Source organism: Brachyistius frenatus, unplaced genomic scaffold, assembly GCF_029030835.1.
Source record: "Brachyistius frenatus isolate BFR_SWC_R1_liver_20210118 unplaced genomic scaffold, ASM2903083v1 Contig_136, whole genome shotgun sequence".
NCBI lineage: Eukaryota > Metazoa > Chordata > Actinopteri > Embiotocidae > Brachyistius > Brachyistius frenatus.
Genome location: NW_027210735.1, coordinates 227,732 through 254,432, shown reverse-complemented (window position 1 = coordinate 254,432; position 26,701 = coordinate 227,732). Strand labels below are relative to the sequence as shown.

The 26,701-nt window shown below is 45.5% G+C and overlaps 1 protein-coding gene across 1 annotated transcript; it reads left to right on the top strand.

Annotated features, from left to right (window-relative positions):
* The first annotated feature begins 712 nt into the window (after positions 1-712).
* Positions 713-26,162, top strand: tmem260 (transmembrane protein 260). Its single transcript, XM_069714924.1, has 16 exons — positions 713-1,066; positions 4,810-4,841; positions 6,328-6,479; positions 15,044-15,221; positions 15,329-15,442; positions 15,725-15,904; positions 16,040-16,080; positions 17,727-17,813; positions 18,877-18,985; positions 19,782-19,954; positions 21,195-21,366; positions 22,099-22,238; positions 22,846-23,022; positions 23,879-23,932; positions 24,194-24,278; positions 24,413-26,162. Exons 1-16 carry the CDS (start codon positions 958-960, stop codon positions 24,671-24,673), a joined length of 2,064 nt encoding a protein of 687 aa, XP_069571025.1. The 5' UTR covers positions 713-957; the 3' UTR covers positions 24,674-26,162.
* The last annotated feature ends 539 nt before the right edge of the window (positions 26,163-26,701 follow it).

Below are 26,701 nucleotides of genomic sequence, written 5' to 3'. Positions count from 1 at the left end.
TGACGGTACGCCCTGTTTAAATGAAGCGATACCACCATTTATTCAGGAGGGAGATTTAATAGGGCGACGGTATAACGTGAAGCTTTTTTTTTTAGGGCTTCAAATTGGATGAGAGTTCGGATTTACCAATGCCGACACTCCCCGTTGAAGCTCATTGAGTATCACTCACCTGATTTTTATTTATTTTTTTCTCTACAACACAGTCCGCTGAGAAAACATCCACAACAACAACAACAACAACAACATCGGAGCAATCGAGCAGCTGTGAATGAAGTGAGCAGGTTCTCCCGTTTTACTGGTTATGTACTGGTTAAGTCCATTTTGGGCCTTCACACATTCATTCTCCTTACTCACAGGTTTCACATATCAGGAAATAGAAGATAACAAGTGAGAAAAATACTGCCACAAAAGACATGATGGTATACAATTTTTTTTTTTAATAATTAGTTCTGAAATTTATACAAAATATATTCTGTAAAAAACACAAACAGGCATACAGACACGGTAAAAGTTTAAAAGATTTCCCTCTGTGCTATTTCCCCAGCAAATATCAGCTTTACATTCCTGAATCACTGCGAGTGAATATTTACGAGGAAAAGCTACAAAATAAATCACAACGTTTTAGACATTTTGAAAAGAGCGCGTCTGGTACTATCGCGAGATTTAGCTCGTCGGCGTGGACGAGAGTTGCTACTTCCCGGAACAGAAACGGCTCAATTCATCGCACTCTCACGCGTGCGCCAAAAAACAACAACAACAACAACGCAGTTTTTTAATTTGATGTTATATTAACGTCATTTTTTATCTCAGTCGAACATCGGCTGCCAGATAACGGGCTAACTCACAGCTTTATTTCCGGTTCCCAACTCCCCGAACTGTACGGACGCTAGCCAAAGCTATCACGCTACGTTAAGTGACGCCGGTGGAAGTTATCAGCATTTTCCCTCCAGAATTAAAATGTCTGCGGAGCACAAGACGAGCTGGATGCTGACCGGCGCTACCGTGGCTTGTGTCGTGGCTCTGTATGTGCCATGTGTGCAGAGGACCGTCCCGGGAGGAGACTCGGGTTGGTACTAGCATGCTGGCTAATGCTCATTTTGGTCACGTGGCTTTGTTGTGTTGCGGCTCAACCAATCAAATGGCGTCTTGTGAACTCAGCTGCTGCTGCTGCATCCAGTCTATCTATCTATCTATCTATCTATCTATCTATCTATCTATCTATCTATCTATCTATCTATCTATCTATCTATCTATCTATCTATCTATCTATCTATCTATCTGTCTGTCTGTCTGTCTATTAATCTATCTATCTATCTATCTATCTATCTATCTATCTATCTATCTATCTATCTATCTATCTGTCTGTCTGTCTGTCTGTCTGTCTGTCTGTCTATTAATCTATCTATCTATCTATCTATCTATCTATCTATCTATCTGTCTGTCTGTCTGTCTGTCTGTCTGTCTGTCTGTCTGTCTGTCTGTCTGTCTGTCTATCTATCTATCTATCTATCTATCTATCTATCTGTCTGTCTGTCTGTCTGTCTGTCTGTCTGTCTGTCTGTCTGTCTGTCTATTAATCTATCTATCTATCTATCTATCTATCTATCTATCTATCTATCTATCTATCTATCTATAATGTAATATTGTATTGACTTCTGTGCAGTTTGTTTTATTTGCCTGCTTTGCTTATAGTTCAGAATTTAAACATCACTATGTAGAACCAGTGAGTGTTATTTCAAATGTTTATCGACATTAATTTGAATCCTTCGTTAAGCATTGTGGCAAAGATATTATATGATGATGGTAATTACTACTGTCGTCTTGCTGTTGACTTGCATCTAATTTAAATCACCTTCTCTGAAACAAAACATCTGTCATTCATTAAGTTACATTTTGACCTTTTTTTTTTCTACATTTTGGTTTTCATGCAATTTTTTCTTTTCTTCTTTACAGATGCCACAAAAACTAAAATTGTTCGACATTATTTGTCTGACTGATTGCACACGATTTAGCCTCTTCACCTCCTCGATCATAAATCCATCAGTCGACTTCAAACTATGCAGAAGTCGGCTTTTAACTAAAAAGTAAAGATTTTACTGTTGACTTTTCAAGGCTCTTCGCAGCCTCCCTCCCTCCTGTTTAGCTGACCTGATTGTCTGACATCCTCAGACAAGACACTTTTATTTGTTTGTTTATTTGTTTATTAATGACAAAGCATTTTTGAGGACATAAAGGTCGGCAGAGTTGATGACGTCTTTTAAATCTCTTCTGAAAACATGCTTTTATCGGGGAACCTTTGCTGCTTTTAGTTGATTTTAGTGATCCTCCCCTATTTATTTTACACCCTGTTTTAATTTGTTTTATGGTTGTTTTATACACTCATTGTGTTGTTGGGTGTTGTGTTGCTTTGTTTTTTTAATGGCTTATTTTGTGTGAAGCACTTTGTAACTCGAGTTTAGAAAAGTGCGATCCAAATATAGCTCATTGATATTATTGTAATGACGAAGCAACCTGGCCTGACATTGACTCACTAGATAATTTGGCTTGTTTGTTTTAATTCAATATTACGTGTGTTTGCATAAATTGAATTTGCACTCTTCTGTATCGAGGCTTAACAGCAGGCCTGAATGTGTTTCACTCAGCACCTTCCCGTGTTGTCGGCCGGTGTGTTTCCCAACATTCTTGTAATGCAGTTTATGAAGGGAATGCCCTGCACAATTACAAACAGTGTTTCGAAGTGATAGCAAGGTTACAAACTTGTAAATGTGGGACTTGAGGGCATGAAGGCTCCGCGTGTTAGGTTTGCTGCGCTCTGGCAGAAGGGAATGAATGCATTCAGCGGAGTGAAAGCGGACGAAAAGCTCGGCCAGATACGAGCGAGCCGAGATGAGGAGAGAGCCGAGATGAGGAGAGAGCCGAGATGAGGAGAGAGCCGAGATGAGGAGAGAGCCGAGCAATCGGAGCGCTGAGCGGCCCTGCTGCTTGTGCTGCTGTCTGGCGAACAGGGCCTTTGAAAAAAATGGCCAGCCCCTTCTCCACAGTGTTTAGGGACGGTGCAGGATGCCCGCTCTGATAGTGCCAGCTGAACACCCTTCCGAATTCTCCAGGTCTCCGTCTCTGTGTCCTAATCTCTTTAGGTGTGATGTGCCCCGGAGAGGCTTGAGCGCAGCCCCGCGGGTACGCTGTTGTCTAGGAATGTGGAGTGTGGAAATGACGGGGATTATGGGAAGACTGGTGTGGGTGCCCATGCTCCACAATCACAAAGACTCTTGGCACCCGTGCTGCTACCCCGTTGAGTCAATATTTTTCCCTTTTTTTAGTATCGGCGCTGCAAAACTGCATCTCTGTGGCGCCGAGATGGATGTTTTGGCTCAGTATTAGCTGGAGTTTTCCGAGTTGAATGGTGTAAAAGTGTGCCACTAGTGAGGGGAAATGAGTGAAATTGAGAAACCGATGAAGGATGAGAAAGTGTGATGTAAAAATGATGGCGGGTAGCTGCCGGCTCTTGCCAGGTGAAATGGAGCTGTGAAAACATTTAAGCTGTGCAGGTGGAGGAGTTCTGACTTCATGGTCCATTAGACTGATAAGAGTTAGGGCTCCTCGTGTGGCAGAAATTTAGGCATCATAATTCACTGTATCGGCAAGGTTGCAAAATATGTGAGGCAGCCAGTGCCATCTGAAATTCAGCCGTTCTGTTCCATAATGGTTGGTACTGTGTCGCAGCCCATGTTATTGCTCTTCAAACGTTTATTTTTGATATTTAAAAACACTTTACAGTCGCTTGGAATTGGAATTGGAATTAAAACACCGAGCTGTTGTTGGTTTTCATGTTTAGTATGTTGGGTACCATTGTGATGAACACTAGGGAGGACTTTATTTTAACCTGTATGTTTTTGAGCAAAACAATTAATTTACATTTATTCTCTCATTACGTGTAGCGTGTGTTCATTTATTTAACCGACTCGTTTTCCTGTCAGCGCTGATGGAAGAAACAAGGCCCCTGTTTCACGGGATGCATTTGATTGAGAAACGACTACCCACCTGGTGCCAGTAGAGGGAGCTGTCCTGAACCCAAACATTTATCAATGTCATTTAATCTGAACCAAATTTCAATTTTCATGAGTGGGAGATGCAAACATTGGGTGAGAAATCAGTCTAATTTGAAACGCTCTGGGTGTATTCTGGCACAAATGGGTTTGTGCCCAGATACATTAAAGCTTCCTCAAATAGCTTTTAGGGGTTTTCTTTTCACTTTGTGCTGCGCCTCACACAGAGCTTGTCAAAAAATTGTGCAGCCGGCTCTTATTTTTCCAGCTTACCTCATTCTGTGACTGTCACCAACGTAGCCTTTCTGTTTGTGCCCAACGGACTAAAGGAGACACTGAGACACTGGGAGTGTGGGAGCAGGCGAGAGGCACGTAGAGGAGCGCAAGAAACAGGGGAGGGGAAAGGACCCTGATGCACAGGGAGGATGGGACTGGAAGCATTATTCTCAGATCAGCATATGTGTGTCTTTGTGTGACAGAGCATCGGAGAGGGAGTCTAATGGTTTGTGTGTGTTTGTATCTGTGTGTATGTGCTGGAGGAGGGAGGGAGGGAGGGAGGGATCAGGGGAGAAGCGAAAGATGAAGAGAATGAGCGTGCCGCTTAGGAAATGTCACACTGGGAAGATTTGCAGGTTTTGATCCTGGCAAATTAATGCAAAACCCCAGTGCAAGTATTTGATTTGGGAAAACTTTGGGAGCAGACTTGTCTCTTAATAATAATTATTGGGTTTACATTAATTTCCTCCCCTATTCTCTTCCACAGGAGAGCTGATCACCACTGCTTGTGAGCTGGGGGTAAGTATTAGCTGTATTGTTTAATCAATTCACTCATTAACTCTTATACGCATTAAGGAAGTTTAATTAAGCATGGGCAGAAAGCAGATTAATTTACTTTCAGTCCACAGGTTTTTTCCCCTTCTTTTCTGTACACTTATTTTACTAAGTTGCAAGTAGAGAATGCTATAATTTGCAACCCGTTTTTCAAATCCAATTAAAGTCAATGGTAAGGCGATGGCTTTTGTAGGCTTTGCCTTATGTACGGTATAAGGCTTATTATATCCACCCCTCTTTTTTGTGTGTGTGTGTAAGCCGCGAAGAATGAACTAAATCGGGTTAACAGTTATAATAAGTTTTATTATTTAATAAAGTTTATTACGCCGCTGTGATCCTTTTAGGGAGGCTGTGTCGGTGTCACTATGCCAGTAATCCTGCCGTTAGTGCTGCAGTCCGTGTGGCCTGCCTGTCTGCCTTTCAGGCCTCCCCAGGGCCTCGCAGGCCATCCCCGGGCCCCGGGCTACTGCCACCCCCCCATCTTGTGATCCCCAGAGTTCCACGGTGCTGCTTCCCTTTCGGCTCCCTGCGGCCGTTATCCCTCGACTGTCCTCTGGCTGCATATATGGCCACGCAGCCCTTCAGCTCATTGTGGTGGAGCTACCTACCTGTCTCGTGCTAACATTTACTTCACCAAACGCCCTACTATCAATCTGTGCTGGAGTTTCTTTTCTTTTATTCTCTTATTCACTGCTTGTAGTTTGCGCAGTAGTTGGCTTCTTTTCCACCCCCTTGTTGTTTACCTGCCCGAGCGTACAGAGCCTTCGCCGTGACTGTTGTTTGAGGTGACTGTTATGGCCGTCGCACTCTCACCTTTCAGCTCTGTGTTCATTTGAAGAGCTGCCCCTTCTCCCCGCCTGCATGGCTCGTGCTATCAGTGCCAGGGAATGAGTCTGTGTTTAATGACTGAGCCCTTATCTGGGTGGAGGAGACTTAGCGGCTAATTGCTGTGATTGCTGAGATCCCCCAGGCGAGAATGACTCCGGCTCTGAGGTGGTTTGTGGGCTGAAGGCTGGCGAGCACCACGTGCTTCACCGGGGGCTCCGGGGAGCCTCGCTGTCCTTGGGAAGAGGCCAGCGGAGAAGAAGTGAGGAGAGGGAGAGGAGGGCTGTGGTATCATTGCAGAGTCAGCTTGCGGTCAGGCCAGGAGGGATGTGTCTGACTCCTCTCTCCTCTGCAGCTACGACACTGCTGGCGTTTACCGAGGGCAGAAAGGCAAACTTGTCACTCAGTTCTGAAGGTTTACAGTTTACAACATCTGCATCACCCTCGGGCTGCCTAGAAGAGAATATAAGATGTATAATGTGCACTATCACCATCTCAACCTGGTTTCCCCTCAAGCACATCTTCAGTAAAGCGTTACCTGTTTTATGTGCTGTTCTCTTGAAGCTGTGAGTTTATCTTTCATTGCGTCTCTGGGTTTGGGTTTCTGTCTTTGTCTTCTAACCAGGTGGCCCATCCTCCAGGATACCCGCTCTTCACCCTACTAGCTCGCCTCGCTATGTGTCTACTGCCCTCTGTCTCTCCTGCCCACAGTGTCAATCTGATGAGTAGCCTGCTGGGGGCGGCAGCTTGTGGTGGCCTCTGCATTACTGTCTGCAGGTAGGCGTATAAAAATATACACTATTCTTCCACAATCTCTCGATGTATTTGTGCCATTATCTTTCACCGTAACTCGGCTTTTTTTCCATCTTCAATCTGAGCATTTTTGTGCATCATTTTGGCTCCGTCAAAAGATGTGATGTAAGTCACATCTATCAGTCTCAAACTGAGATCTCAGGGAAGTAGAGATGAGCCCTCTGGTGACTAGCACACATCAAGGGAAGTAACAACGAGGAGAAGACGACGTTTTTGAGTGGACGAGGTCTTTAAACATTCCCCCACTGACTTTTTGCATCTTGATGCTGTCTGGAACGGAGAGCTGTATTTTTGGGTCCTGACTGACAGGCGTTGGTCTCCCTGATCCTCTGTTCAGTATTCAGGAGCAGAGCCCCGGCCGCCTCCCCCCCTCCCACCACCCTACCCTGCCTGTTTACCCATCAGCCACCCGTTGTGACCGTGCGTGTATGTGTATGTATATCACAATTATCGTGCCCTCCAACCCTCACCCTGACGTCCCTGTTCTCCTGCTCCCCCCCCACTGCCCAGCATGCTCCCAATCCTGACATGGCACGATTTCTAATCTCCCCCTTCTTGCCTCCTGGGTCTGAGGAACAGGATCACTAACTCTGCTCCTCCTCCCCGCCCCCCTCTCTCTTCAACCACCTCTTCCCTTCGCTCAGTCATGAACACAGTTGACATCTCTGCATTGCCATCTACCACCCTGCAGTTTTGCCTGCTGCTGACCCCATCATGTAAGGAGTATTTCACCCCTTCCTGCTTTGTCTGTGTGTTTATCTCGCATGGTTGGCCGGACTACCTTACATCACCCTTTTGCTGATCGTAGTAATTTTCCACATTGCTTTGTTGGTGGCAGCTTAGTGTCAACATTTTACCTTTTTGTCACAGTTTATGCATACTGGGTTCATTTCCAAACATGTCGTATACTTCTAACGTACTCCTTCCAGAATAGTAATTGTTGAATATGATGTAATGTCTTCCTGCTGTACACCTTTGGCAGGCTGTGAGGACCCGGTGATAGTGGGAGGAAAGTAGGTTAAAATGGAAATGTGTGCGTTCCCAAGTGTGTGTGTGTGTGTGTGTGTGTGTGTGTGTGTGTGTGTGTGTGTGTGTGTGTGTGTGTGTGTGTGTGTGTGTGTGTGTGTGTGTGTGTGTGTGTGTGTGTGCGCGCGCTCGGTGGCAGGTGGTCCGGAGAAGGTCAGGGTACAGGGTCAGCCCTGCTGGAGTAGGGCAGGGGCCGGGGAGGGAGAGCTCGCCAGGGGACTGGCCCTAAGCCCAGGCTGCATCAGCCTCAGATGCTTCCCTGCCTCACTGTTCCCTCAGAGGTGAATCAAAACCTGCCAGCTTCCACCTGCCTTCTCAGGACAGGACCAGAGAGAGGAAAGAATAACGTGAGGGTCAAAAAGGGAAGAAGCGCCACACTTCCACGGGATGTTTTGACTGTGTATCCCTACTGACACCCCAAGTCTTAATGCATTTGATGAGCTACTAGTCAATTGGAGGATTGGACTCAGCCCTTGGCCAGACATTTACAGTTATTTTGAGGCCAGAAAATATCCACGCACTCTGGGCAATATTTGGCTCCTAGTGTGCATGTTAACTGTAGCCCTGTCGGTAATCTCTGGGGATTTAGATCCAGTTGTGGATTATGGTCAAGTAAAAAGTCATTATGAAGAGCTGCAACCCTCCTCCCTTCCCCACACAGCCCCCACCAACTCGGGTTGATGGGTAGTGAGGACTTCAGCCAGAACACACAGTCACACCATATAAGCTCTTAAGTGTAAATGTATAATCTATGCTTTCAATTGGGAAAAATAAGTATAAAAGGTTTTAGTCATTATCTGTTCAGGGCCTAGTTTGGGATGAGCTGTGAGGTTGTGGATCAGCTGGCACACACGGCCTAGTGAGGGGTTACTGGAGAGGGCAAAAGATGAGGACTGGGAGAGGGTTTCTGGCTGGTCCAGACCTCCCTCGTGCTTCTGGCATGGAGGGCATTGGGTGCTTTGACCATATGAAGAATATTGGCATAGATGTGGTGCCACAGCCCTGCAGGGACACTCTGGCCGGGTCTTTCCCTCAGATGAAATGCCAAAACTGACCAGTCGATACCCGTCCGTACCTGCCCTGCCCTTGCAGTGACACTAGTTTGCTGTGTCTTTTCCAGACATGATGAAGTTCTGAAATGTCTTTTGTTGTTTTTGTCCCTTTGTGGCCCTCCTAAACTTTTTCACTGCTTCTTATTTTTAGCTCAGAAGTCGACCCCCCCGACCCCTCCTCCTTCCCCCAAACAAATCATTGCTTTGTGTGATTATGTTCAGATGGCAAAATATACTGAAGTTAATACGGGTAGTTGAAGACAGTTTCTCTCAAATAATAAATTGTAAGACCTTGAAATTCATCTGGAATATACCCAACATGGCAAGCCTTTGATGTATCAATTTAAATTAGTCGGCCAGATTGCCGTGTTTAATGTGGGGGAATGTAAGTTGATAGGCTTGGAAGCCACTTCTCTCTCTTGCATAAGTTTAAATGTAGCACTTTAGCCTCCCTTTGATTTGTCAATTACAGTTCTCTTGGCTTGATCATATGGTTTGATGGCCAAATTGCATGTCTTGTTATGTTTTCACACCATGGCCTGACAAGCCTTTGAGGATGGAGGACGTAAGGATAATTACTATCGATTGCACTCGGAGGTTCACAGAAAGAAAACATCTGACTCGTGGAATGCTAAAGGCCTCAGCCGTGAGTCTCTGGAGGAATGCACCCTTCGTAGCAGGATAATCCAGACAGCTCGGTATTCTGTGCTCTCTCGTCTCACAGTTTATCTGCTAAAGCTGCTCTGAATCTCTGCTACCTGAGAGGAATCTCTCTCCATTCCCAAGCTTATCCTGAGAAACCAGGAGCAGACACGTTAGCGCGCTGACAGCCATCACGGCAGAAAAACAACCTCGCAGCACTCAGTCATCAGCACTTTTGGTTTGATCACATGATTACATAACCAGGCCCGTCGAAGCCCACCAAACGTGTCTGGCCTCCCCTTCTCCCTGGCGGCCCTCAAAAGAAAACGCACACCTGCGAGAGGCTCCCCCGCCAGGAGCTGGCCCATGTGGCACAGCTGATACCTCAGTGGACGGGAGGTTGGGCGTGGTGCCATCCCCAGCTCCTTATAAGGACCTCCACCATATGGTCCTGATGGTGCTTTCTCTCCTTGCTCAGGTGGGTTGTTTTTCCACAGGGGTGGGGTTGTGTGTGTCTTGATGAAATCACATTAGAAGCAGTGTGTATGCGGATTTTTTTTATTTTTTTTTATTGCAACCATAGTTTGTGGAAAACAGCTGAATAGAGTTGTTTTGTTGGATAATGTTCTCACCTCTCCCTGCAGGTGGCAAGGCTGCCCCTCCCTCTCACATCTGCTACGGTGGGATAAAATCTTCATCCCAAGTGGCAACAGAGGATACACCCATTACTGTTTTCCTCTGAAAACACAGAAGACAATTTTAAGTTTGTCTGTTTTAAAAGGCTCCAATCTGTGGACCTTTTGTTCCTATTCTGCAGTATCTCATCCGTCATATTGTAGTCCAACAGACCTCCTTTACTCCCCCCCATCCACAGCATGACCAATGGTTCCCCCAGGACTCATCCTCTAATACAGTTAAACAGATGTCTAATGAAGATGTTATTTCCTCATTACTGGCTACGGGATGGGGATAGCGAGGAGGAGGGAGGAGGGCTAGATAGACAGCAGAATACAGTAGCGGTTTAATATTCCTTTCGCCCGTGGGCCTGAGATTGTGTCTGCCTCGGACGTCAATATTACATTCCTCACCCACCACAGGCAGTCTTAATAAGGCACCAGGCACAGAGACGGATCAGACTCGGCAATTACAATTCACCCAGAATTAGTTAATGGAATCTATACAGCAACATTTATGTATCACTGGTGTGTGCCTAATGACTTTGTTGGAAAAAGCAGCAATAAAAATGGCATTCAGTGAATTGCATAAACACGGGATTTTTCTAAATTGTTTTTTTTTTCCCTCTCCCCTCTTCCTGTAATTTTTGTGTGTTGGGTGGAGATTAAGATGGCATTCTGGAAGAAATTGTCATGTCAGTGCTGCATTGTTTGAGCAGAATTGTGGTGATTAATTTTACACGCACTTGTAGCACTGGAGCTCTCTCCTGGAGGCGGGGTGTCTGAGCGACAGAGCCGGGACCCTTTTTTTTTAAATTTATTTATTTTATTTTAATGCTTCTTTTTTTTTTTTTTTTACACCCTCCTCTCTGTGGAAACCAACAGCATCATCTTCGCACACCGGATGAGGCAGGAAAGAGAGGGAGGTGCCTGGTTTTGTGATTGGCTGAAAATGTGTTTGTGGCTTCCCATATATAATATTCAAATATAGTTTTGAAAGTCAATTTAGAAAATAAACGGTTTGGGTAACACTTCTATTTCAATCTATTTCAGATTTTTCTATCCTGCGTGTGATGATATTTTGCTGATGGCTGTTGGTTCTTTCAGAAAATTTCACACAAAATAATTGAGTATTTCTCTCGAATAGAAGAAGCTAAAAATTTCAGAATGTCGTAACTCAATAATACGTCCTTTATGGGAGAAATCAATTCTATGATATTAGTAAGTATATTTTCCTCATATGAGCATGTATCACAATGGTTACTTTATCTTCAGTTACACATAAAATATTAAACACAATAAAAATCATGATATAACATTATTTTGTTTCTATTGGCTTGAAATCATGAATTTTACAGGTGTCTCCGGTGAATTAACTTTTCACTTCCATAAAGTTGGAGAACTTATAAAAGATTGATTTAAAATTAATCATCAAAATCAAAGGAGCACTCTGCTTTTTTTAATTTGAGAATAAAAATCTGGATATGTCGGAGAGTCCGACATATCCAGATTTTTATTCTCAAATTTAAGCCAAGCCCCTAAAACCCTGGATTCTACATTTCCCATAATGCAACTCAGGACATCTTTCTTTAAGCCTACTCCGTGTATTTAACATATTTAAAAATTCTGCTCCCAAGTTTTGTAAAGTTCACTTTTTATTGAAATCTCGATTGTCAGAACCTCAACCAAAATAATAATCTCATTTATATATTCTGAACACTAGGAAACTTTTCCGGAGACTTTATGCAGCTGTTTTTACGCCTTTGTGATGAGAAAACTGAACTTGGTTGAGTTCAAAACAACACAATTTTCTGCAATAATGAAACTATGTTAATTCTTCTTCGGCAGAATTGTATCAGAACAATATGATCAATCATTTAGTAGTGTGGCTCAGCCCTAAAGTATAAATGGGCTATCTAATGGAGTGTTTGATTTCCTGACAGGCCCTTTAGTTTAAACATTTGTGTGTCAATTGCTGCCTGGCTTTTAAACTTCAAAGCGTCAGACACGTACCGCTGTCATATGATAGCTGCTAAGTACCCTGCCTGGTGTCCCGGCCAGTGGGCAGCCCACGGGGTATGAGCGAGGGCCAGCTGGAAACCTCAGCCTCGGCCCGAGCAGACCACCTCCTCTCTCGGGCTTTTTTACCCTCTTCAGGAATGTGTGATTCTTTTCCAGCGCTGCTTCCCCCAAACCACCACATGGTTAGAGAACAGTGCGGCGCTGATCCGCGATGGCACGGCTGCGGTATTGTCCGTTCCCCCGGGGTGGTGTGTGACGGTGGCTCCCTTGGCCAGCTCCATTGTGAAGCCTCATTCAGTGTGGAGTGCTGGTGTAAGCTTTTTGTGTGCTGTTATTTAGCACATGGCATGTCTCCGGCTCGTACTGTAGAACTGAGGGGGTAAACAAGGCAGGTCTCATTTTGACACTTCAAAGTGATTATACTGAGCTTTTGTTGTGTCCTTGAAGGGGACATTGCTTACCAGAGTCTATTGTATTATTGTCATTTTTTTTTAAATATACCTTTCATCTTTCCTTTTGAACCTGTTTTAATTGTTTAGGTTACATTTTTTTCCCCCTGTTTTATCAATTTTATTCCTTCAGCTCGTAAAAAAAAAAAGTTGAATTATTTAGTTAGTATCTTAGTAGTTATTTCCAAGTTTGCGCTTCATTTCAGGCTTCATGCAGAATATTTGTCATTCAGTTAATTACCCACGTGATGACACAGACGTTTTTTGGCAGGGCGGATGGGTTCAGGGTAGAATAGTCTCGTTGTCAGCCGTGTTATTCTCCTGCCACGTCTCAACCAGGCCATTGTCAGTGAGCCACAACATTTCAGCACAGCAGCATCCTGCACAGCATTGAGTTGTGATAACAGGGAACACGGCCACTCTGGTGTCAGAATGTGTCCTGCTTTATCCTGGCGCCCTGGGAGCAGGCAGCCTGGAGAATGAGCTTGTGGAGAGGCTGAGAGGCTGACTGGGTCCCAGGTGGTCCCGCGCAGACAGACAGGTCATTTACAGCCCGCACTGTACACACATCACTGGCTTCTTACGGACTGACAAGCTGTAACAGAGAGATTTGTCAGGCACTCAGGGAGAATAAAGAAGTTAAAGAACAGGAGTGTGTGTTTGTGTGTGTGTGTGTGTGTGTGTGTGTGTGTGTGTGTGTGTGTGTGTGTGTGTGTGTGTGTGTGTGTGTGTGTGTGTGTGTGTGTCTTTGAATATGTGAGGAGTGCTGGCTATCAGACGAGCTTCTGAAGCAGGAACAGACTCGGTGTAATAACCCCCTCCGTGGACCCCCCCTGGACCGTTCTGCCCCCTGTGCCCCCCCCAAACCAGCCCCCCTGCTAAGTGCATGAGCTGTGGGTTAATTGTCATGCAGGGAGGTAAAATTATGGGTGCGGGAGGTCTCTGCACCTCAACAAAAGTCCCCATCTGCCCCCCTCCATCCCTCCCTCCCTCCCTCACTCCCTCCCTTCCTTTCTCCCACCACCACCACCACCATCACCACCACCACCACCCTTCATCCTTCCTTCAAGTTACAACTAATTCCTAGAGCGGTGCAGTGAGAAAGACGCTGCTATCTCTTATTAAGACCCACTCCTAGACGCCCCCTCCTCCCCCCCCTCCGTTAAGTGCACGCGCACACACACACACACACACACACACACACACACACACACACACACACACACACACACACACACACACACACACACACACACACACACACACACACACAGTATACATACTCATTCACCAAGCTTGCCTTACACTGAACACAGAGGAAAAATAGTGGAGAGTAGGAGAGAGAAAACCCAAGAAAAAAGGGGAAGTAGTCAGCAAGCAAGAGTTTTTTTTTTCTTCTTACCCTTCTCTCGCTCTCCCTCTCCTTTTTTTTCCTGATTTACCGCGCTTTCCTCAGAAAGCTCCATTGTTCCCCTAGCCTAAGTCTCATCAGGCCTTTTGTGGCTGACTATCACAGCGGCAGGCAGAGAGCTGGAAATGTATAAATGGTATCATGCCTTGTGATTAATGGCGGTGCTTATGAGTCAGGTCTGATAACGGGCCTGCTCTCTACTCAATTTCAGATACCGTTAATGGAATCTGTCTTCTGCGATTGTAATGTGAGAGCGCCTAATTTGCTATGGAGCTTGAAGCTGTCACCGGCAAGGGATTGTGGGGTCATAAGGGACCTGGCAGCCGTTTGGCCTGCAGCTTGTATCTGCGGTGCTGAATAGAGCAGCTCTCTGCCTGTCAGTTAGCTGATAGGCTGATGAGGACTCTAAGCCACTCCACACAATGGCGGAAAGGGCCATACTGCCTGACTTCCCTAATTGTCGAGCCTGCTCATATTTCAGAGCCAGCATGCTGGGGACTGGGCTGCTTTTTTTTTTTTCTTCTTCTTTTCTCTTCTTTCCCCTCTCTCTTCTTGAACTTTTTTTCTTCCTTTTTCTATATTTCATCCTACATCCCGCACACTGTCTCACCCCCTTAACACGCACTTCTCTGCACTATTTCTCTTTTCTTTCCCTTCTCCCCATCATTTGTCGCCTCGCTCTCTCCTCCTCTGTCTCTCATTTTAGTAAGTGGTGGGTCTTAGCGTATGACAGATTATCCCAAGTTTGCTTCAATTACTGCAAAGGAGATGGAGACAGTACAGGAGAGGAGGAAGGGGAAAACTTTTGTGCACACATTATATTTAAGAAGCTGAGGATAAAGTGCTATCTCTACCACGGTGGTTTCTGTGCCAGTCTGCTCGAGATCAACCGGCCGCTGGAGAGGGAGTTCTCATGATATGTGAATTACCCCAAATCACTGGGAGTGTTTTTCAAGGTCTTGTCCGAGGAAGCAAACTTGGGTAGAGGGAGGATTATAATGGGTCCCCAAATTAGTCTGAGGGAAGTGGTGGCTTTTTTTTAACTGTAAAATGTTCAGGTTATGTGAAGTTGCTGACTTTGTTGATTTTTGCAGTGTAATTTAGATCAAATAAGTTATGAATATGAACAAATTTGGTTCTGTAGCCTTGAAAAATGACCAACCAGTGAAATTATTACATTATAAAAGAGCGCTTGTGAATCCTCACTGATCTTTCTTTATAATAACGAAACCCTCTTTTCCTTTGCTGTCAGGTTGGCAGGTCCGGGACCGGGTGCCGTCCTGGCCGCAGGGCTATTTGCTGTGTCCAGGCTCAGCTGGCAGTGGTCCATGGTGGCAGAGGTTTTCACGCTCAACAACCTTTTCGTTGGCCTTCTCTTCTTCTTGACTGCCAGCTTCCACTTTGCTGAAGACACCACGCAGAGGAGGAAGGTAACTCAATCCAACACATCCTTTCCTCTCACTGTTCCTCAGATGTTTAAAAAAAACAACAACACCTGGGACTCATCGCAGTGCCCTCTTTTGATTGTCCCCATCAGATTGCACACTGGGGGGCGTTATGTTGTGGATTGGGGCTCTGTAACCAGCACACTCTGGTGCTTTATGTGGTGGTTATCATTCCCTGGGTCCTTTACCGACTCTACTGTCAAAAGGTACGTCACACAGGACATACAGTAAAAGTAGAAATGTGTCCGAATACTCCTAAAATTGGAAAATGGTTTACGTAAACAGGAAGCAGCTACTAACAAGAGAGGGAGTAGTTAGTTTGTCAACCACAGTGGGTTCAGTTTTCTCAGTATCCTTCTGTATGCTCATAAGAATGAGCATACAGAAGGATTCTTTTCTCCCCACACTTTCAACCCGGGTCAGTTTTATATCCTTTTTGGTTAACATGGTAACGCAGATAACAAATCTCTCCCATGCGATTTATACAGGAGCTGTCTTTGCACAGCTTTGCATCTCTGGGGTTGTGTTTCCTCGCCGGCTTTCTGCCGTACATCTACCTGCCGGTCTCCTCCTACCTGAACACGGCCCGTTGGAGCTGGGGGGACCAGACGACCCTCTCGGGTCTGCTGACCCACCTGCTGAGGGCCGAATATGGCACGTTCAGTCTCGTACGTGCTCTGTATTTAAACTGACACTTCGTATGTAAACACAATTTATCATCACGTTTCATACCATACGGACTGTGCTGGCTTTTCTTAGTTTGCATACTCATGTTTTTAGTTGTTCTTGTTTTTGTTTTGCAGGCAAAGACAGAGAGCTCCATGAACCTGACCACGATGCTGCAGTAAGTCTTACTTTTGTTCACATTTGAGGTACAAAACACAACTGCTGTCAGAGTCGGTCTGTTCGCTTCAATGTTTATTAATCACAGCTTCTTTAATTGCAATGTAGCACATCTAGACCAGGAAGGTCTCATGGAATTTTGAAGTAAGATCGTCATCAAGGACTTGAATTAATATTACTTTTATTATCAATTAATCTTTTGACTGTTTATTCAAGTAATTTTATAATTGAGTCCAATTAGAGTCCAAATGAAATTTTAATTTGCTTGTTTTGTCCAAACAACAGTTTTAACCCAGATATATAACAAATATAAGAAACAAAGAAAAAACAGTGAAATGTCACATTTGGCATCTTTTCTTGATATTCAACTGAAACTAAGGTGCGATTATTCAAATTACTTTAAAGATTTTCTGTCTGGCTAATTGATTAATAAACATTTTCTACGCTTGCATCACTGATCTTTTCATCCACAGATGAAAGTGTGCAGCATATTTCACAGAGGTATTTTATTTCTATTGAGACAGCAGGATATAAGATGGAGGAGGGAAGAAACAGTGGAGCTGTGAGCTGGTGGGTAGGGGGGTGTGGGGTGGGTGTGGGGGAGGGGGGCTATTTGAGCTGAGGCACAGTGAGGGCACTTATGGGTCCAGAGATGGAGGACCCAACCCCTCACTGCGATGGTCCTGGTTGTTTACACAGGTTTAACCACAGACACACCAATCCGCCATGAGAGTGCTTGCTGCAGCCCATCTCGTTCCTCCTCTCTCCCCGGCAGCTTTTGTTCTTCCCATTCCACTCTCTCCCATCAAAGCAGAACTGAACCTGCTTAGAGGGCCAAATCGCTGTGTTCTGTTTCTCCAGCAGTTTGAAATGATCACTCAGCTCTGGTGTTTAAGCGTGACAAGCTGTGATGACAGACACTGCAATAGAGAAATTGTATTTTTCCACTCTAGCCCCCCCTCCCTCCCTCCCTCCACCCCACCCCCAACCCCCCATCATCATCACCACCACCCCCGCCCCCTCCGCCCAATTCCCTCCCTCGCTCCCCCGCTACCGCCACCATCACCGCCACCGCAGTCATCCCACTCCTGGTATCTTTCTCCAGCTGACGGGATGGGGGTGCCTGTGCGTCTTAAGGCCCCCCGCCACCAGGCCCCCCTCTGCCAGGCACCCACCCACTTCCCATCACCCCTGCTGCTTGATGGACAAGCACACCTTCAAGATGGGGAAGAGAGGCGAACATGACAGGCATGTCGCACTGGAGACGTAAACCCGCCGGAGAAGCTGACACACACACTCACAAACACGCGCTCATTCACACATAGTGTACATTGGGAGATATAGAGACTCAATAAGCTGTCAAATAGAGATGGGTATTAAGGAAGAGGCAGGAAACTATCTCTCTGCTCTGAGCAAGCGCGCTGTGACTGACAGGCGCTGTGAGGAGGGGACGGGGCTGCGGGGGGTGGATGACACAGTCATTCGTATCTGTCAATCCTATTGAAAGGAGGAGCGCATAGTCCAAGAAGTTTGTTTTGATAGGGGATGGAGGGCATTTAATAATTGGTGTCCTTGAGTTCAGTGGCAGGAAGGGTAATTGAGCTTGTCTCTGGTGTCCGTCACATGTCTGTGTGTCTGTGTGTGCAGGGCCCAGTTGGACCACTGCCTGGCAGAACTTTCGCCTCCTGTTTTGGTGCTGGCAGGAATCGGCGTTCTCCTCTCCTCCTTGGACAGGTAGGATGAGCGAGACGCCAGCGCTCCAAACACCAAACTCTGTCACGCGCATCTCAGCAGCCACTTCAACCAAAAATCTAATCCCCCCCGGAGTAAAAGACGGGGAACAAAACCACTGACAAAATGCTGATCTTAGAGAAAAAGAATACAAAACAACACCGAGGCACCTAACTGTCAAGCTGTCACGACGCTCCGCATTCAGATCAAGAGGAAGTCGATGTGTATTTTGGATTTTCAAAAACATGTTTGTGTGTGTGAGTAAAAATCACTGCTTGTATGTATCTGTATTTGGCAGTGTGATCCAGTCATTTATTAGAGTAGTGCCTTTGCTGGGGTCTGTGGGGTGGAGCTGATAAAGCCCAGTGCTGCCCTGGAGCCCTGCTTCCCCCTCTCCTGAGGTGCCCTGTTATAAACTTGGCTACACACAAACAAGGATGAAAAAGGTCATCGAATGCCAAAAGGAAGCCATGCAAATGCTAATTTACCTAACGTTAAATGTGTAATTGTTTTTAACGGAAACATATCTGAATGTTTTGTTCCTCAAAAAAACATCTGCGTTTACTGATTTATTTAACATAAATGAAGGGAAGCTTGGCTGAGTATTAGTGGCCAGTTGATGGAAATCATCAAATCAAGCTGATGGCAGCAGAATGTATTCTGGCTTGTTAGTGTCTCTTCAGGTTCAGATGATGGTTTGTTATTGCCATGAGGTTAACGTGTTTTCTTTTTAGTGTATAAGTACATTTTACAGCTGTACTGTAATGAGTTTGTGATTCAGTGCTTGGCACCAGCTCATTATGACTCAGTCTGCATTAGAAAATCAATCATGCACCTCTTAGCTGGCTGGCACATACATTTCCTCTCAGGCTTGTGATCTCCATCCCTGCATTAATATTTTTACAGACTTATTTAAGACAAGTATATTTTTACAGAGTAAACAGACAAAGTAATGCCTTAGAATAAATATATAGAAATGGCTGGCAGGAGCAGACGGCAAAATATTCATGAAGTGAATGTGAGCGCCGTGTTTGTACGCCGAGTAATTACTGCTCTTCTCTCCCAGGACGTGCCGCTCCGTGTCCTGGCTGTTGACTGCCATGCTGGTGGTCTACTCGCTGTTCTTTGCTTGGAGAGCCAACCTGGACATCAGCAGACCCTTACTGCTCGGAGTGGTGAGCTACAACACATTTATGTCTTTTGACATCTTGTCTTAAAGCCTAATGCTGTCTTCCAAATGTCGTACTTAATCGTTAACACTCACTATTTTGAGTGCGTTCAAACACTGTCAACTATGGAAAACATGCAGCGCACTGTATGCACGGATGGTGTACTCAAAATGGTGTGAAACGGCGGGACACTTTCCACCCTCAACAGTCGCCATCTTGGCTACGTAGCAGAAAAGGAGGAACCACCCATGCAAAATATTTTCAAATTGCGGCGTCTCCGAAAGCTGCAGTTGAACACTGCACAAAAGTGTTTATATTTTTAGGCCCACTATGCTGCTGTTGGATAGAAGCCATCAGTATGATTATTGTGTGCGTTGAACAGAGGGCACGAAAACACGATGAATTCTGGGTAAAATAATCAAAGCCGGCAGATAAGTTGGCAGGTGATGCATTCAAATGTTACGGTTATTTGCTACAGTCAGTGCAGAAAACGTCCGCGTGCGATTTGAGACAACAAATACCGTGACCAAATTCAAGCACTGCACAGTAGTGCAAGTCACAGTGTACATGTAAGAGCGCTGTATGTGAGCCTACGAAGGGAAGTACGTCATCGGGAATGCAGCCAAAGTGTGTGCATTGCTTAGACATTGCGATATTTTCAATTTATGAGAAATGTACTATATATATAGGCAATAAACACATCCAGAAATAAAACAGCAGTGTATGTCGACGCTGATCCAAACAAGAAAACTACAGCAAACGCCGCCGTGTGCACACGTGTCCGTCCGCTCGCTTCCTGCAGGTCGAGCGTTTCTGGCTGCAGAGCGACGCTGCAGTGTGTGTGCTGGCAGGCCTCGGCTTGAGCCGCACTCACGCTGAGCTGGAGAGGAGGCTGGGCCGCGGGGGGCTGTGGAAGACCACAGGCTGGGTCCTCACTGTAGCTCTGCTGGCACATATGGTGCACACCAATCACAGGTGAGCGCTGCACTCACCGTTACACGCTGTTACAATAACAAAGGTGCTGTGGTTTCGATGTGATGAAAACACACTATAAATAGAAGAGGAATATTATTATATAGTTTATATATTAAAATGTTTTGAGTGTAAAAGAGCACATTGGGTTTCAGATGAACCTGTGACTATGAGAATAAAATGCTGACTTTAAGTCTTTACGATTTGTTGTGTTGTTTGTAGGACTCGTTGTCCTTTTTGCCCTTGGCTTAGAATTTCACTGCATGTGAATGGGGACACCGTCAAAGTGAAGCTAAGTCAGCAGTTTAAACTTATTCTCATTGTTTCATTTCAAATCCAGTGCTAGAAATCCTCACAGTTCCATTTCCACTGTTGTAGATTTCTAGTTAAATGCCCCTATTTCGTTTTGGCTGAGACATAAATTCAGTTTTGTAACATCCAAATTTGCAGACAATTATAAAACTAATAATACGAGAGCAAAGATTTTGATCACAGTAGACATAATTATTGTCGCTGCATTGTGTTGCACTTCTACAGGCTATTAGTGATTCCAGGCTCTAATAGTGTTTTTGTGTCAGGCGACTCTTGCTTTACAGTTTCTTAGTTGCCGTTGCAGTAACGACACTGGACCCAAATGTGGATGAAGTTTAAATACTTCTGCTTCGTAAAGTTGAAGTGAAATAAAACTCCTCTCTTCTAGTTCCTTCTAAAATCCCCATTGCGTACGTTTTTTTCCTGAGTCAACCCGATTTGTTTCTCCTCTGCGCTTCATACTGCAGGTCTGAACTCCACATGTCAGGTTTTTCTCTGCTCACCCCATGGTAGGGGCTAAAGAGAGGCACGGTTAGCACATAGATTCCACTCACAGAGCTCAGTCTGAGATGTTAGCTGTCCGAGAAGGCAGATTACACCAGCGTAGCGCCGGGGAGTGCCAGACAGCCATCACTGAGCGGCTTTGATCAAGGGGAGAGCATGGCCTGTGCTGTCAGAGCCATCACACCTGTCTCCCCACGATTAGATAGGCAGCCAGAGCGCTCTGCAGAGGGGAAGGGGCGGGGGCTCTGACAACTTACCCTCCGAGCACCTTGAAAGCATACCTGCAAACACTCACACAGCTGTACACATCACACACACACACACTTCTGAGCAGGGGTGAGGACGCGCTCAACCTGTTTTAAATGCAAGTAAACACAACTTGTGTTTTGATGATATTATATGCTTGCGTTTGTGCTGATGATCCTAGGGAGTGTGATCAGAGCAGTAACAGTGTGGTGGAGAGGTTCGGCAGGGAGCTGCTGGCCTCCGTCCCAAGAGACTCCATCATCCTGACCAGAGGAGACCTGCCTGGAAACTCTCTGCGTTACTTATACTACTGCCAGGACGTACGGCCGGACGTTCGCCTGGTTGACCAGGAGGTCAGAGCCTTCATTTCCACTCTGTTGTCTATGTCTGCATCTGTTCTCTCTGAAGTTTTGACCAAAGAATCACATAATAGTCACATTTTAAGTACAATAATATTTCAAAAACAAAAAAACAGCAGCCAAAGTTTTTTCTGAACTTGGGTATAAAATACAAATACTTGGCACAGCAAAGGGCATTCAGATTTAACCTGACATTATCAAATTATGTTAACTATTGAAATGTTTTGATCTGTGTCCTTCATATTGCAAGCTATGACCTTTTATTTCTTACAGATCTGCTTTAGTGAATTTTTGAGGCTTTTTTTTTTTAAATACAAAAAAAAGAAAGACTTGGCAAATAAAAGGATGATTTGTCAGGCAAATTATATTTTTAGGCTAAATGTACCTTAACTTTGTGATAACTGGCAGAAACGCTTTCAGCCTGAAGTCCACATGTATCCGCTCTCTGAGCTGCATATGTAGTCATTATGCATTGCACTGTAAATCATAACTTTTTATATCTCTTCATTAATCACAAGCAGAAAGGATTTTTTTAGACAGTAACATAAAGAAAAGAAGCCTCCGACGTCAGACTAAGAAAACCCCTCTTATAATCTCACATATGGACTAAATGCCACTTAAATAGTCAGTAAATCCTTTACTTTTAAGTCAATTGTACTGGTAATTCTTTAACTGCTAATCCGCAAAGATTTGAGCAGAATTGGTGGTACTCTTTCCTCTCACTAGATGATGACATACACTTGGTATGTGGCCAAGCTGGCACAGCACAACCCTGGGGTCCATTTTCCTGGCCGCTGGTGGGACCCGGTCCACACTGAGGAGAAAGACACGTTCAGTCTGGAGCAGTTTCTGTCCCACAACACACAGTGAGTCTGCGAGACGCATGGAGAGAGCCGAGCGGGAATAAAGTGGGATGGTCTGAGCAGCTAAATAGAAGGATGTTAAATGGAGAAAGAGTGAACTGGGAGGGCAACAATGGTCCAAATGAACAAGTGGGTGATCTAATGAGGCAGAGATCAGTGGGATGGTCGACACAGCGGTGAGTGCACGGAGAAGATAAGCCCACAGAACTGTTGAGGCCATAAAAGGAGTTTGATGAACTACAGAAGTCTACTAATCTACTTGATTTGGTTAAACAGTCTCTGGCAGACTCACTGCTGCTCCCTGCTCTCACGATTCACTCCTCTAGGAGGAACCGAGACCCAGAAAAATGGATGGTGCCTTGTTAATACCAAGCCCACCAGGGGGCAGTGTTTGCCAGGCCAACATGTCGTCGTCTCAGTGGGGCAACACTGACCTGTGGGATTAACCCTCGGGGTCTGTGAGCGACACGGGGCTGAAGGGAAGCGAGAAGGTGTTGGGATGTGAGGAAATGTTGCTTTACCTGTGTGTCTCATCATCAACAGTCACCTGGAGATAAAAACCGCGAATGTGAGCACGTCTCTGTCTGATTGTTTGTCTGTTTTTCTGCAGGAGGGATGTGTTCGCCTGCATCGGGCTGTCTGATGGAGACCGAAGCTGGGAGCGGAGTTTCTCTCCCTGGCCCCTGGGTGTGTGTGACTACCTAGTGCCGCTCCAGAGGCGGTTTCACCCCGAGGAGTGGGCTCACCGCACTCGCAACATCTACAACTGGAGCGAGCCACACAACAGGTGCACGCAAAACCACAGTCGAAACACATCATCTTTATTTGAATGTAAAACAAATCTGTGGGTTTGATCACTGGTAATGACCGGTTCACTCAAGAGACAGTGAAGTTTAATGGATTAAAATTAGCAAAGTGTAATTTTTGCAAGGCTGCTGTTGGCCAAGAAAATAGTTAAATCCTTTGAAAAAAAATAAAAATAAAATCCCTTTGCTGCCTTTTCTCTCTGTGGTCCTCAGTCATCCTTCCACAGACTCCACAGAGCTTCCCTCAGTGAGGTTGTCCTCTGTTCTCCATGCTGTGATCCAGCTTTTTGCGAATTCAACCAGAGCAAGACATTAGGCCCTCAGCCATTTGAAATGAGACTGAAGATGAAAAATAATGAGTTTCTTATTGCGTTTTGTCAATAACTGTGTCAAAAGTGGAATTAGTCAAAGCTCCATATTCTGTTGCCGTTGCCAGCAGCCCCTCATTCACTCAGATATCCACGGCTGAATACTGTGACATTATTTCCCGCAACCTCACGACAAGCGTGTCCGTCGATGCCCACAAGCCAAATATTAGCTCGGAAACCCTGCTAAAATATTCTTTTGAAGAAGAGGTCAAGTGTTTGCAGTCAACAAAGTGAAAAAAAGGCAGATGTGGTTTTACTCCATGTCTAATGTGCTAGCTGGTATTGTTGCTCAGCCATTTAATGTTTATGCAGCAAACATTGAATTTTAGTGTATCAAAACCTGCACAGCTGAGTGGAACAATATATTCACATAAATAATCATTTATAGTTAGTGGAACTGTGCATAACTGTGCGTATGCCTGAAGTGCTTTAGATAAAGAAATGTTTTTTTTTTCCCATGTATGAACAGTTTTCATCCTGCATCCTGGGAGCGTGTCGCTAATGAGGAGATGTGGCAAGCCAGGTATGTGAAACGGAAACACTGGTTTCCTCTGTGGAGTGCTTGTATAGTTAGCGTGCAAATAAAAAGCTGCGTCACGATGCATACTGGCCCGCCTAGAACATCTCCATAAACCAGTCTTGTGTGGTAGAGCATCTACATGTACATTCTATTGGGTGGCGGCATCTACATAAATCACTCCATTGGAGTGGTGCGTCTGAGAGTGTGGATCTGCATGGCTCATCCATCCAGCACTTAGCCCTGAGCCTGCGTGCTTTGTTTCAGGATGAAGACGGCTTTCTTTCTGTTTGACCTGGCAGAAAGGCTGCAGGGAGAGGGCACAGCTCGCCTCTTTGAGCTGTCTTACACTGTGAGTCTGACCTCAGCAAACATGCAGCAGTAGCATAGTGCCACAGACAAAGTATGACACATGTAGAGGCTTTTACGTGACGTGTGTGTTTTTTTTTTGTGACTGTGTGTGTGTGTGTGTGTGTGTGTGTGCAGCTGTATAAGGAGATTGTGGGGGCACACTCGGACTACCCTCCAAACTGGGACAAGAACCTGGCGCTGGCATGCGAGAGGCTGCTCCGCTCGGGTCACCGGGGCTACAGTCCAGACAGCCTGCTGACCTGCAGCACCCAGCACTTTAGTCTCTACTTAGAGAAGGAACCCGCCGATCCCCAGGCAGCCGCCATACGCTCGGCCGTTTCTCACCTGCTCAAAGAGAGAGAGCAGCTCCGCCAGAGCCGGAAGCACACGCCCTGATAAGATCCAGAGAGGCCAACGTGGATCTGGCACACCGAGAGTGTGTCACAAGCCCGGCCGAAGTACAAGGAACGAAGTCTTGAGCCGTGGTTTGGAGTTGTTGCTCCAGAAGGATTCAGACTCATGCACTGGTGTTTACTTTGGCCTAAATAGACTGATGAGTCAGACATTGGTATTAAGGGGAATGCTGAGGCATAAGTGCTGGTGTCCAGTTATGAAACAGAACTCGACCACTCAGCCATGCTTCATTTGATGAATGTTTACAGTTGACCAGGGACGGCTTGACTTCAGGAAGCTTTGACTGACCTCAATCAAGCTCTGCGTGCTCCCCTTAAACTCACCCATTCGATTGCTTTATCGTTACATCCATTTATTTATTTTTTTCTCCTCTATTCTGCTCTCAGAGCTTTTAACGTGCTGATTATTTTGCCTCAGCCTCTGCTCCAGTTCTCTTTTTCTCACATCAGGATGGCAAGGCCGGGATTGAGGGAAACCCAATTTGGGGGCAGAAATGGGGGATTAGAGCGTCTGTTTAATCTAGGACAGACTTGCACTGTGCCACGGCGTCCTCACTCCACACCACCAGCACTACACACCCACCCACCCTCCCCTCCATCCTTCCATCAGTCCATCTTAGATGGTCCTTTAAATGTTTAAAACTAATGGATTCGATGAGTGTGATTTTTTTTTTTTTTCCATCTCTTCCTTCCTAACAGGAGGCCGTAATCCCTCATGGATTTAAATGAAATGTCACAATGCCAGGGACCCTTTTAGAGGTGTGTTTGTGTGTGCATGCGTGTTGATTTGTGTGTGTGTTTGTGTGTGAACATGCCTAAATCTCCACTCAAGCCCTTTTCCTGCCAGAGCTGCACATAAACATATTCGATAAACAGATCGTGACACTGAAAAGCAAAAAGGCTTTGATCACTAGAGAAGCACGAAGTCATTGAAACTCCAGGGACACACTTAGTCACATAAGACCGTCCGCTCTTGACTCCAGGAAAATAGACGTACTGTCCTGGCAGCGTTGGAGAGAAAGAGCGGCAAACAAATCAGAGTGGACCAGGATGTCTGGAAACAACACCCTTCGTCTTTGTACGTCTTTGACGCGTTCTCACGATCTGACACCTCGGTTACACACTGTTTTTGTAAATGTTAGTGTTGATGTTAATGAGCTTCGTGCCGTGAAGTTTGTTATGCAGAGGTCAGACCAGCATATTGCCATAAGCTTTCTAAAACACTGCTGAAGGAGCCTGCTGTTTGAGATACCACTCGAAAGCGAAGGACAGTCAGTGCATGTGTAGTTTTCTCCGAATGTAATCTGCCCTCTGTGTTCGCAGGCTTGGTTAGCGGCTGTCAGCTGGCTGGATGATGAAGTTCGACCTGCTGTAGCACAGATGGTTTGGTTTCTCATAAAAAAAAAAAAAAGGAAAACTGTCACTCTGCTTTTTACAGATTAAAATATTTCAATAAAGATTTTAATACATTTTGTGCCCCTTTCTCAGATATGGCATTTTTGGTCAGAAATGTTGCCATATTTGTGGTTTTGACACTTCAAGTACATTGTTGTATGGGGTTGAATCATGTTACATATTACTGTGTATGTTCATGTGTCACATCACAGTTATCTGCCGCCTCTTGTCCCTCCCTCCCCCTCTCTCCTTCTTATTTTTGACTTTACTTTCCTCCTGTTCTCTCTTTTGTCATCCCTTTCTTGTCTCCCACCCTTCCATCCCCTCTCACCCTGTCTTTCCATAACCCCTCTGTTCCTCCTCTCTCCCCTGTTTCTGAGAGTCAGTTGCCCACCCTAAATCAGCAAGCTGCCGAGGATTGTGGGAACCCATGGAATCGCCGTGACCAGGGATGCAGGCAGGGAGCCACGGCAACGCTGGAATGTGGGGCGTCTGAGGAGATAAGAGCTGTGAGCCCAGCCAGCGAGAGGGGAGGGATGCAGCGAGAGAGGAACGAGGGGGGAGGAGGAGGAGGAGGACGAGGCAGAGTGAGGAGGGTGAGACGGAAACAGGGAGA

Coding starts and splice junctions, on each gene's coding strand:
- tmem260 (XM_069714924.1), top strand. CDS start 958: ATGTCTGCGGAGCACAAGACGAGCTGGATGCTGACCGGCGCTACCGTG. Junction 21,367..22,098: donor TTCGCCTGGTTGACCAGGAG/GTCAGAGCCTTC, acceptor TCCTCTCACTAG/ATGATGACATACACTTGGTA. Junction 22,239..22,845: donor TTTCTGTCCCACAACACACA/GTGAGTCTGCGA, acceptor GTTTTTCTGCAG/GAGGGATGTGTTCGCCTGCA.